We start from the raw sequence: 13,078 nt of genomic DNA on the forward strand, positions 1-13,078 counted from the left end.
GAAGTTTATAGTCTAATTTGAGTGTGGGTGGGGGCTGTCAGGAAGAAGGACAAATACACAAGCAACCATGAAACAAGGAATAGTGATGTCGATATAAAGAAAGCATCCAGGCAGAGGAATTTGAGGAGGAAGACATCACTTGCAGTCGGGAAGTCAGAGAATAACAGCTAAAAAACCATTACTAATAATTGCTAGTATTTCTATATCATTTTAAGATCTGCAAAGTGCTTTTTCCCCCCACTCAGTCGTCAATACAGCTCAGTGAGGTAGGTACTATTCTTATCCCTATTTTACAAAAAAGGAAACTGAGACTTGTTTAACAACTTGGCTCTGGACACACGGCTAGTAAGTTTCTTTTTTTTGTAGGGCAATGAGGGTTAAGTGACTTGCCCAGGGTAACACACTTAGTAAGTGTCAAGCATCTGAGGCCTGGATTTGAACTCAGGTCCTCCTGAATCCAGGGCTGGTGCTTTATCCACTGGGCCACCTAACTGCTCCTGCTAGTAAGTTTCTTTCTTTTTTTTTTTTGCAGGGCAATGGGGGTTAAGTGACTTGCCCAGGGTCACACAGCTAGTAAGTGTCAAGTGTCTGAGGCCGGATTTGAACTCAGGTACTCCTGAATCCAGGGCCGGTGCTTTATCCATTGCGCCACCTAGCCGCCCCCGGTGCTAGTAAGTTTCTAAAGCCGCATTTGAACTCAGGTCTTTCTCTTTCCATGTCCTGTGCTCTATCTGCCATGGCAGTTAGCTACCTCAAGAGAAGGCTTCCTGAAAACAGAGACCATGCTGGCTGGACGTGGTAGTCCATTATGAGTATGGAGAATGGCCTGACCAAAGGCCTGGAAGTGAGAGGGGGCTGGATGAGAACAGAAAACAGGAGTCGTTTCTTTGGCTTGAACCACAGCCTCCTGAAGGGGGAAAAGCTTCCTCATGAGAGCTGGCTCTCCATCAGTGGGATGGCCTTCCTCATGGGCTGGTGGGCTCCTCCTTCCCAGAGGTCCTCCAGCACACCCGGGATGTCTCCTTGCCAGGTATTTTCCCCTAGAGATGCCTTTCAGGAGTGGTTGGGACCCAATGTTAGATGAGCAGCCGGTGTGTCTTATCCCTGAATGAAACTACTTTGCATTTGCTCCCTAGAGATTTCCTGTGCATTTCCATGTGTGCAGGCTGTTTCCTTGAGAGCAGAGATTGTTCCATTCTTGTCTCTGCATCATCTGCCCCTAGCGCAGTGCCTGACTTCATCTGTGTTTACTGATTAATTGAGTGAAATTCCAAGATTCTGGGATTAGTGTGACATGAGATAGCTTGGAGCCCAATTGCAGAGAGCCTTGAATGCCAGGGAAAGGCAGTGGGGAGCCCCAAATGTTTTTAGTTCAGTGGCCTTTTAGGTGGAGGAGTGATCTGCTCATAGGAGGATTATTCCGGCAGTGGTGGGAGGGAGATCAGAGTGGGGAAAGCCTGGGAACAGGAAGGCCTGATAGATGGCTGTGATAATAGGACAGGTGAAATGAGCTGAGGGCTTACAGCTGAGCTAAAATGAGGAAGCCTGGCCCTTGGGTGAAGTCCACCCGGGGTGGGTTAACAGCTTGGGACACAAAAGACATTGGGAGGAAAGCAGACCTGGTGAATGGGAGGCTGTGGTCCTCAGATCCAGAAGGATCACATACACACACACACACACACACACACACACACACACACACACACACACAGACACTGTCAGAGGCAGGATTTGAATCCAGATCTTCTTGCTTCCAAACCCTGTGCCACCTAGAGGCAAGGGAGAAGGGAGAGCCAAAGATGCAATCCAAGCCTAGGTTGTTGGGTGCTGGGGAATTAGGGAGAAGGGTAGGTGTACAGGGAAAGAGGATGACTTCAGTACCTTTGGACATAAACAGCATGAAGGTAGAAATGCAGGATCTTCTCTTCACTTTGGACTTTTGATTCCCACTTCTCACTTGACACTTCTCTCTCAAAAGTCACCAACGATCGCTTCATTGCAAAATCTAGTGGACTTTAATCAGTCCTCATGCTTCTTGGGCCAGTCAGATGGTTGGGTGGATAGAGCTCCAGATCCAGAGTGAGAAAAACCTGAGTTCAAATCCAGCCTGACACTAGCTGTGTGATCCTGGGCAAGTGACTTCCCCTGGTTTGCCTCAGTTTCTTCATCTATAAAATGAGCTGGAGAAGGAAATGGCAAATCAGTCTAGGATCTCTGCCAAGAAAACTCCCAAATGGGATCATGAAAAGTCAGATGCGACTGAATTGATCGAACAACAAACATTCTTCCTGACCTCTCTGTTGCAGTTGGTATTATTGACTATCCTCTCTCTCTGGATACTATCCTCTCTGCGTTTCCATACCATTATTCTTGGTTACTTTGTGGAACTAGAAAAAATAATAACAAAATTTATCTGAAGAAACAAAAAGTCAGAGGCAGCTATGTCACAGAAGATAGACCGACAGACCTGGAGCCAGAAGTACCTGAGTTCAAATTCAGCTTCAGATACTAGCTATGTGACCCTAGGCAAGTCACTTAACCTCTGACTTGGTTTCTTCATCTGCAAAATGGGGCTAATAATAACACCTAGCTTGTAGAATTGTGACAATCAAGTGAAATAATAACTGCAGTGTTTAGCATAGTACCTAGGACATAGTAAGTGATATATAAGTGTTAGGTGTTGTTGTTACCTGGAGTCAGTAACCCCTGAATTCAAATCTGGCCTCTGACAGGCCAGTCAAGTCACCTAATCTCTATCTGCCTGCTTCTTTAACTGGAAAATGGGGACCATAATCATACCTACCTTCCAGAGGAGTTGTGAAGATCAAATGAGGCATTTATAAACCTTTTTTGTTGTTGTTGTTCAGTCATTCAGTTGTGTCTGATTCTTTGTGACCCAGTGAACCATACTGTCCATGGGGGTTTCTTGGCAAAGATACTGGAGTTGCCATTTCCTTCTCCAGTTTGTAAACCTTGAAGTGCTCTATAAATGTCAGTTATTACTAATTCAGGATCTCACACTTAGTATCTCAGGGAAAATCAAAAAAGTGTGGGAAGGAAGGTCTTAATATCACAAGAACTCAAACTTTACTACCATTTAGTCATTATCAAAACTCTCAGGGCAGCTAGATGGCGCAGTGGATAGAGCACCAGCCCTGGATTCAGGAGGACTTGAGTTCAAATCCAGCCTCAGACACTTGACACTTATCAGCTGTGTGACCCTGGGCAAGTCACTTAACCCCAATTGCCTCACCAAAAAAAAAAAACCCCAAAAACAAAAACAAAACTCTCTGATGCTGTTAAATATAAAAAAGTTTTTCAAACAGATGAGGTGCACAAGAACCAGACACAATCGATCCTTGTAGCATTGTGTTCGATAAACCCGAAGACTACAAATTCTGGAGTAGGACAAAAACAGCAGGAAAAACCAGAATGCAGTCTGGCAGAAATTAAGTTTAGAATAGCATCTCTAACCATCTACCACAATAAATTCCAAATGCACACAGGAGTTAGATATAAAACACATTATAAACACATTAGAGCAGTGGTTGGCAAACTATGGCCCAAGGGCCAAATCTGGCCCCGTACCTATTTTTGTGCAGCCAGTGAGCTAAAAACAGCTTTTACATTATTAAATAGGATAAAAATTTATTTGAAAATGTAATGTAGAGCCCTGCACTACAGAACCAGGGAGGGAAATATCCTTCTCAGCTATGAACAGCAGAAGAGTTGTTGGCCAAAAAAGATATGGAGAGGATCATAGGAAATAAAATAGACAAACCTGATTACATAGAATTGAAGAGGCTTGGGTTTCCCCCCACCCCCCATAAACAACGGCAATTGAGAGAAAGTTAAAAGGGAACCAGCTGGGAAAAGGTGTTTGCAACAAACTTTTCTGTTAAAGGTCTAATATCCAAATATATAAGGAACTTATGAAAATATTTAAGAATGAGTCATTCACCATAGACAAATTGTCAAAGGATAAAAATGGGTGGTTTTCAAAGAAGAAAGATAAGGTATCAACAATATGAAAAATGCTCCAAATCATTAATCACGAAGGAACTAAAAATTGAAGCAACTCTGAGACTCCACCTCACACTTGTCAGATCGACAAAGATGACAACCCACAAACATTTATGAAGAGCTGGCTATATGCCAAGTGTAAGGTGCACCTCGATCTGTAACCTGCATCAAAGGGTGCAGATACAAAGAGAAAGCAAAAATGAAAAAATGACAATCGTTAGAGGGGATGGGTGGCACACTAATGCACCATTGGTGGAGCTGTGAGTGGATCCTATGATTTTGTGAAGGAATATGGAACTATACCTCAAAAGTCACTAAATTGTGAATACTCATTGACCCAGCAATACTACTACTAGGTTTATACATCAAAGAGATAAAAGAAAGGGGGAAAGGACCCATACGCACAAAGATATTCATAGCAGCTCTTTTTGTTGTACCAGAGAACCCAAAACAAATGAGATGCCCATCAACTGGGAAATGACTGAACAAATGATGATGCATGAATAGAATGGCACGATAAGAAAGGAAGAAGAGATGGATCCAGAGAAACCAAGGACAATTCATATGAACTGATGGAGAATAAAGTGAGGAGGAGAGAAATGTATAAGATGGATGACTAGAACATTGTAAAGAGAAACAACTTTGAAAGATTTAGATACCATGATCAAGGCAATAACTAAACCATGAGTCCAAAGGACAGACAGTGATGTCTGCTTCCCACCTCCTGACAGAGGAGCCATGAATTAGAGGCTCAGCCAAGGACAAATGTCCATTTTTTGTGGAGCAATGAGGGTTAAGTGACTTGCCCAAGGACACACAGCTAGTGTCAAGTGTCTGAGGCTGGATTTGAACTCAGGTCCTCCTGAATCTAAGGCCAGTGCTTTATCCACTGAGCCACCTAGCTGCCCCTGACAAATGTCCTTTTTCTAAACAGGTCAATACATGGATTTGTTTTGCTTGACTAGGTTTATTTTTTTATCATTGTGGGGTTGGTTTTGGCAGGGAGGAAGGGAATAGTCAAACCAAGTCAATAAGCCTTTCTTCTGATCCATAGGACCAGACACCCGCAAGAAACTTGCATTCTAATGGGGGAAGAGAATGCTTGGGAGAAAGATGAAGGTGAGGGGGAGAAGGTTCTAGGAGGAACTGACCTATCAGAAGAAGGGGCCATGGGCTGAAGGATCTTCTAGGTTGAGAGGATGCTGGGACTTAGTGGAGAAAGAGGTCCAGAGAGTCAAGAATGGAGCCCAGAGAGGAATGAAGAAGTGGGAGTGAGTGGGAGCGGGCAATGGGGGGGAGAGAGACAAAGGAAAGTACAGCATGTCAATGAAACATTTTTTAAATGCACAGAAGGGAACAGAAGGTTCAGACACAGAAGGAAGGCACAGACAAGCAAAAAGTTTGGGAACTAACATGTTGAATTTATTATCTATTTTTAAAAAACTGTACATAATCCAGGGAAAAGGAAGAAAATTAAATACAACAGAGATCTGTACTTCCAGCTACATATACGAATTCATTTCCAGGGGAAGGGCACCAGCACTTAGAATTAGGAAAGGCTTCCTGGGGGAGGGGGTCTTCGAATGGAGATTTGGATGAAGCTGGGGATTCTAAGGGGGGAGATGAGGAAGGAGAGCAGCCTGGGTAGTCACTGACATGTAGACTGGAAGATAATACCCAGAGAACCAGATTGTAGAGCCAAATCCTGAAGAGCTGCCAATGCCAAACCCAAAGAGATGAGATAGGATGTTGGAGGAGGTCCCTGAAGCTTTTTGGCCACTCCAAAAAAAGGTTAACCACAACAATGCTTTCCTCTTTGACCGTTGAAGTTGTCGACCTAAAAGTGGACTGGGACCACTCCAACTCTTTAGAGAGCAGATTGTTAGATGTTCAGGGGGAGCATTTACACTTGTAGCAAGAACTACAAATCAGTAGAGAAATGCAAATTAAAACAACCACTACCTCACACTTATCAGATTGGCTAATATGACAAAAAAGGAAAATAATGAGTGTTGGAGAAGCTGTGGAAAAATTGGAACACTAATGCATTGTTGGTGGAGTTGTGAACTGATCCAACTATTCTGGAGAGCAGTTTGGAACTATGCCCAAAAGGCTATAAATCTGTGCATACCCTTTGATCCAGCAATATCACTATTAGGTCTTTTCTCAAAGAGATCATAAAAAAGTGAAAAGGACCCATATGTACAAAAATATTTATAGCAGCTCTCTTTGTGGTGGTAAAGCATTGGAAATTGAGGGAATGCCCATCAATTGGGTAATGGCTGAACAAGGTGTGGTATATGAATGTAATGGAATACTGTTGTGCTGTAAGAAACGATGAGCAGGCAGACTTCAGAAAAACCTGGAAAGACTTACATGAACTGATGCTGAATGAAGTGAGCAGAACCAGGAGAACAATGTACACAGTAACAGCAACATTGTGTGATGATCAATTGGTGATAGACTCAACTCTTTTCAGCAATACAATGATCCAAGACAATTCCAAAGCACTCATGATGGAAAATTCTCTCCACATCTAGAAAAAACTATGGATTCTGAATGCAGATTGAACCATACTGTTTCTACTTTTGTTTTTGTTTTTTTGAGGTTTTTCCCTTTTGTTCTGATTCTTCTTTCACAACACGACTAAAGCAAAAATATGTTTAATGTGATTGTACAAGTATAACCTACATTATCAGATTGCTTTCTGTTTTGGGGAAGGGGGAGCGAAGGGAGGGCAGGAGAAAAATTTGGAACTAAAAATCTTATGAAAACAAATGTTGAAAACTATCTTTACACATAACCGGGAAATAATAAAATGCTTTTATGATTAAAAAAAATAGTTGCAAATCAGGGCTTGGTTTATTGTTTGGTTAACTGTCTAGACTTAAGGTGGCCAGGTGGTGCAGTTGATGGCATACAGACCTGGAGTCAGGAATACTCATCTTCCTGAGTTCAAAACCTGACCTCAGACACTTACTAGCTATGTGACCCTGGGCAAGTCACTGTTAGGAAAAGAAACCTGTCACCCACAAAATTAGTGAAGCACAGTTATCTAGACAAATACCTATTTTATTCTCCTCATCCAGGTGGCATGCAATGCATGGAGAAATCTCAAGAGAGACCCTTGCATTATTTGAGGAAGGGGATATTTAAATAGCCAAGTTAAAGTTTATGGGGATATGGTTAAGATTAATGGCCTTGTTTATTACCGGTAAGCAAGATACCTGTACTGTTAGGAATTCACCACTGGTGCTGATAACAAACACTTGAGCTTCGCATGCCATTCACAATCTGACAGTTCAAGACTCAAGCAAAAAAAAAAATAGGCAAGGGGAGAGTCTGTAGATAAGCTGATATGAGCTGGAGCTGCTTCAGAGGGTCCTGACCACTGCAATGATTGCTGATCTGTTCTCATTCAGTCTTCTGGTTACCTGGATAACTGGGAGCTCAAGCAATTTAGGGCACCCCTGTTTTTCCCTACGTCACTTAGTCCAGTTTGCCTTGATTTCCTCATCTGTAAAATGAGCTAGAGGAGGAGATGGCAAACCACATCAGGATCTTTGCCAGGAAAACTCCAAATGGAGTCAGGAAAAGTCAGATATGACTGAAGTAACTGAACAACAAAAACCAATGGAAAGGGAAAGAAAAGGAAAAGGACACTCTTGTAACAAATGTAGTCAAGTGAAAGCAATTCTCACATTGGCCATGTCCCAAAATGTGTGTCTCTTTGTGGGTATTTAGTCCCTCACCCCTTTGGAGAAGTGGGTAGAATTCTTCATTGGTTCTTTGGAATTATGGTTGCTCATTGAGTTGATCAGAGTTCTAAAGACTTTCAAAGATTTTTGCTTTTACAATGTTGTTGTATAAATCATACATAGCTATATTACTAAGTAAATGTTGGCAGGTGATATGTCTGGCGAGATTGATTGCATAACAGGAAACCAAAAATAAGAGCTACTGTTCCTCTGTCTCCCCATCTTTACAATTCAGGAAGGATGGATTCTTTCTCAACTTCTCCCTACAGCCAATTCCCTGGGTTGTGACTTTTCTTGGGTCCAGGGTCCAATACTCTTGCCCTCCCTGAAGGAAAGCAGGAATTGTTTGAGTTGCTTAGGAAGGAACAAAAGAGAGTGAACAAGGCCCCAAATTCCTTCCGCTACAATAGGCTGATCCACTGGAAGACAGTGGGCATGGAGCCGGCCACAGATGGCAAGGGCATCATGGTGATGCTGAAGTGGTGGTCAGGTCAGAGGAAGCCTGCCACTTCCTGTGTGAGGACCACCATCAACGAAAATGCCCAGGGCACTCTCAACAGCGTCTGGCACATGATTCACAAGAACAAATACCAGAAAGATCTCCACATGGCTGTTTTGCACCAGGCCAGTGCCATCCTGTGGAGCCAGAAGCCAGTGGTGGTGAAGAAGAATCAAACCCGCCCACCCAAGAGCACTTAGGGTGTCAGACCTGCCTTTGGCTAATAAAGTCAAATTGCCCAACCAAAAGAGAGAGAGAGAGAGAGAGAGAGAGAGAGAGAGAGAGAGAGAGAACTTTGCTGGTGAAGCCTGCCCCTTTAACCCAAATTTGTTGATTCGTGACTTAATAGCCAAGGGTTGGTCCTGAGTCACATGGTTAGTTTCTTCAGCCATTGAAGCACTCATAAGAGTTAACCCCCCAAAAAATCAAAACCATTAGATTCACTCATGATTATGACTCATACAAGGAACTCTAGCTATTTAGACTGGGATTCAAACCTCTATCTTGTTTTGTTCTGTGAACTACAAGCTACTCCCCAAACTCCTCCATTGCAACCCCCTCTGTACTTAAGAATAATGCAGATAACAGCAGTTATGACTAGTCATAACTTTGTATTAAAATCAGGAATTAATAACTTAGAGGAACAGAGTACTTTGCGAGTGAATCTCTGCCGTCTGCAGACAGAAACAGAGAAACAATTATATCTACAATATGTCCCCTGAGTAATCTCAGCTCCCGTCTGTTTCAGTCACACACCTCTTCTCAGCCACTGGACTGGGTGGGGAACAGCACATGGAGGAGATCTCTAGACACCTCCATTTTAGTCTCTATCCAAAGCGCCTGCCCTGCTGGAGCATCTCTGTAACCTGCCTGCTATCACTGCCCACCATCATCACCACGGGACACCACCTGCTCATCTTGAAACAAACGAAACGGTCCCAGTCGTCCCTGCTCATTGCCTTCCCCCAATTTCGGTGTCTATGTTGTGTTCTGGGAGGTTCCAATTCAGCCCTCAGAACTTCGACTACCTTCATTTATTTCTCCCTCTGCTTACATTAGGATTTGTGTGTATTGAAAGTTCATTTGCTAAGGGGATAGTAGCAAAAGCTGACGATCTTCAGAGGCCTTTTGGTAGATATGGAAAAGCAAAGGGAGGGAGGCTTCATATAGAAAACAGTCATTCCCCATCCTAAAAAAATGTGGGAGGTTTGGGCCTGCCTGAGTAGCAAATGAAGAAGCCAGAAAGACAACAAATGTGACTCCAAGCCATAGTCTGCATTCCCACCTTTGTGGGAATAAGATTCCCAAAGGATGATGGGAATAAAAAAATAATAACTGAAATTAATCACCCTAAGGCAACATGGTGCTAAGACTTATCAAGCTAAGGGGCTTTGAGGAAGAAGAATCCTCCAGAAATCCATCCTTCCAGCTCAGAAATGACAAACAAATGCTGAGGGAGTCACAGAGAAGAAATGGCCACCGTGTGACTCTAACTGAAAGAGCTCAAAGTACTTCAGGTATCAAGAGAATGATCTCACCCCATCTGATGATGCCTGAAAGTGGAAGAAAAAAAAATGACTACAACTTCCCATTGGAGAGCAAGCCCAGGAGACAGGGAAACATCCTGTCAACCCACTCAACAAGGGTGAGAGGCAGATTTTGGCTCTTCCATCTGAAACATCATAGCCCAAGAATAACACCCAGGTGACACAGTGGATAAAGCACAGGCCTGGAGTCAGGAAGACCTAAGTTCAAATTTGACCTTACATACTCACTAGTGACCAGCAAGTCACTTGATCTCCATCTGAGGATAATAATGGTAACTATTTAATTTTGGTTTAGTTTGGTTTTTCAGTAGGCAATCAGGGTTAAGTGGGGACTGACCAAGATGAAGAGACTTAAATGCAATCTTACCAGTAAAGTCTTTTGGGAAAACTGCAGGATGTTTGGAAGAAAGGGGGAAAGTTCTGAAACTCTCCAAGATAAGGGTTATTAATAATCATTTCTCACAATCCCCCATTTGAGTCTAATTGAGAGATGAAGTCTCCTCAATGAATCACTAACTGATACTACAAACTCTTTATCAAGGAGTTTTAACTATTCAGCTTATGATCAGTGACAATGTAAGGGGGAAAGGGAGAAATTAAGCTGAGCACTGACAAAACCAAAGGGGGCATCTTCCTCTGAGGGTGCCCCTCAGTCTTCCTTGTTACTGAAGAAACTTTCTATGGTCCTCACCTTTCTCTGTCGGCTCATCTTGCCTTTCTTTTACTAGACTTTTAGCTCCTTAAAGTGGGGCACTGTTTCCAGGCTGCAGCATCCCAAGCTTAAGAAGTCCCAGGTGGTATGATTTAAGGAGAATCAGGTTCTTCACTCGCTTGGCCTGTTCCCTGGTCCTTAGATGACCCCAGACCAACTTGTTAATCAACCAGCTTTGTGTGTCGTGGTTGTTAGCTCCGATGAACCTGTGCCCCTCCCCTACCTGGGCCACTGCTACTCAAGCCTACTTCCTGGTTCCCAGCAGGGGTGAAAAACCCAAGTTCTGCCTCAGCACCAGCATAGACCCCTGTAGTCTCCCCCCCCTGCTCAGGGCTCAGCCCTCTCACCAGACTGTGAGTTTAGTTCCAGATGACATTGGCGCTTCAGCTGATTCAGAGGCTCTGGGGGTCTCCTTCTCTGGTGAGGCCTTCCTGGGACTGGATCTGTGTCAGGGTGACTGTGGGGTTGGGCTCGACTCCTATATCAGCACGGCAGCTCCCTCCTTCTGACCTTCCAAGCTGTTCTTGGTTAGAAGATGATTTCAGCACATTCTTCTGTGAGTTTTGCTGCTCCAGGCATTTTCCTATGATGTTATTTGGATGTTTTTTGGAGCAATTGTGTCATGAGTTCAAGAGCTCACTGTCTTTCCTCCGCCATCTTGGCTCTGCCCCGGAAGTCTCAGACACTTGACACTTACTAGCTGTGTTACCCTGGGCAAGTCACTTAACCCCAATTGCCTCATCAAAATTTTTTTTTTACTTTGCCAATAACCAGGTCAGATAATGAAAGTTAGCTTAAACCTTTTGTCTCTATTATTAGAAAATTAAATTTGGAACCTTTTGGATGAGAGACTTTTAAAATTTTCGGTTGTCTGATTGTTATATGTGAAACTCAGATATAAACAGAAAATTAGAACCCAAAGTTTATACTTGGAATTATTCATTCCCCCTTTAGGAGGATGAGCTTCTGCTAAAGAATCTCAGAATTCTTTTTTGTTTGTTTGTTTTGTTTTTGTTTTTTTGCAGGGCAACGAGGGTTAAGTGACTTGCCCAGGCAGGGTCATACAGCTAGTAAGTGTCAAGTGTCTGAGGCTGGATTTGAACTCAGGTACTCCTGAATCCAGGGCCAGTGCTTTACCACTGCACCATCTAGCTGCCCCAGAATTCTTTTTTATAAGCAGATGAACTTAGCTACTATTTTTGTGGTGGCAAAGAATTGGAAATTGAGGGGATGCCCATTAATTGGGGAATGGCTGAACAAGTTGTGGCATATGAATGTGATCGAATACTACTGTTCTATAAGAAATGATGAGCAGTCAGATTTCAGAAAAACCTGAAAAGGCTTAAGTGGACTGATGCTGAGTGAAGTGAGCAGAACCAGGAAGAGCAAAATTATGTGAGGATCAGCTATGATAGACTTTGATCTTCTCAGCAATACAATGACCTAAGGTAATTACAAAAGACTTATGAAGAGAGCATTTTCCAATGCTCTCCACATCCAGAAAAAGAATTATGGAGTCTGAATGCAGATCGAAGCATACTATTTTCACTTTATTTGTTGCCGTTTTTTTTCTTTCTTATGGTTTTCCTCTTTTGTTCTGATTCTTTTTTCACAAGATGACTAATATGGAAATAAATCCAACATGATTGTACATATATAACCTATATCAGATTGCTTGTTGTCTTGGGGAGGAGGGAGGGAAGGGAAAGAGGGAGAAAAATTTGGAACTCAAAATCTTACAAAAATAAATGCTGAAAAATACCTTTACAGGGGCAGCTAGGTAGTGCAGTGGATAGAGCACTGGCCCTGGAGTCAGGAGGACCTGAGTTCAATTCAGGCCTCAGACACTTAACACTTACTAGCTGCGTGGCCCTGTGCAAGTCACAACCCCAATTGCCTCACCAAAAAAAAAAAAAAAGAAAAGAAAGAAAAGAAAAATACCTTTACATGTAATTGGAAAAAATACTATTAAAGAAAAGAAAAAAAAGAAGATGTATTGCAATACAAAAAATGAATTTATTTTAAAGTTGCCAGAGTAGCAATTTTAACAATCATCCTTTTTTTTTTTTTTGGTGAGTCAATTGGGGTTAAGTGACTTGCCCAGGGTCACACAGCTAGTAAGTGTTAAGTGTCTGAGGCTGCATTTGAACTCAGGTCCTCCTGACTCCAGGGCCAGTGCTCTATCCATTGTGCCACCTAGCTGCCCCGAGTCAGCAATTTTAAAACAGTGCATATTAAGAAAGCTATTTAGAATAGAACATTTTCAGCTTCCAGCCATACTCACATGAAGAACTCCTAACAAACGTGGGTGTCTTTTTAAGGCTCTTACAGGCTAGGCCACAAGCTTTAACACAGAACTGAGACAGTTTTGATATTAACTTCACTAAATAACAGAATCATATCCTGGTTTCACAAATCTTTGCATCATTTGCCTAATCATCTCCATACCATTATGAGACATGAAAGGATCTTACTTGTTACTTGTTTGGTATCTAGAAAGGACTAAAATAAATCTTACGCCTGCATCTTATTATAGTAA

The 13,078-nt window shown here is 42.6% G+C and overlaps 1 protein-coding gene across 1 annotated transcript; it reads left to right on the forward strand.

Moving 5' to 3' along the window:
• Window positions 1-814: 814 nt before the first annotated feature.
• Window positions 815-8,480, forward strand: LOC122731785 (60S ribosomal protein L28-like). The gene is made up of 3 exons (XM_043972060.1): window positions 815-844; window positions 952-1,030; window positions 8,113-8,480. The coding sequence occupies exons 1-3, from the start codon at window positions 815-817 to the stop codon at window positions 8,478-8,480; spliced, it is 477 nt and encodes a 158-aa protein (XP_043827995.1).
• Window positions 8,481-13,078: the final 4,598 nt, after the last annotated feature.

The sequence above is a fragment of the Dromiciops gliroides genome, chromosome 6, assembly GCF_019393635.1.
Source record: "Dromiciops gliroides isolate mDroGli1 chromosome 6, mDroGli1.pri, whole genome shotgun sequence".
Taxonomy (NCBI): domain Eukaryota; kingdom Metazoa; phylum Chordata; class Mammalia; order Microbiotheria; family Microbiotheriidae; genus Dromiciops; species Dromiciops gliroides.

Excerpts from the sequence above, each read along its gene's own strand:
- LOC122731785 (XM_043972060.1), top strand. The coding sequence starts at position 815 with ATGGAGAATGGCCTGACCAAAGGCCTGGAA. Across the intron at positions 845-951 it reads GCCTGACCAAAGGCCTGGAA|TGGGATGGCCTTCCTCATGG; the intron begins GTGAGAGGGGGC and ends GCTCTCCATCAG. Across the intron at positions 1,031-8,112 it reads CCGGGATGTCTCCTTGCCAG|GAAAGCAGGAATTGTTTGAG; the intron begins GTATTTTCCCCT and ends CCCTCCCTGAAG.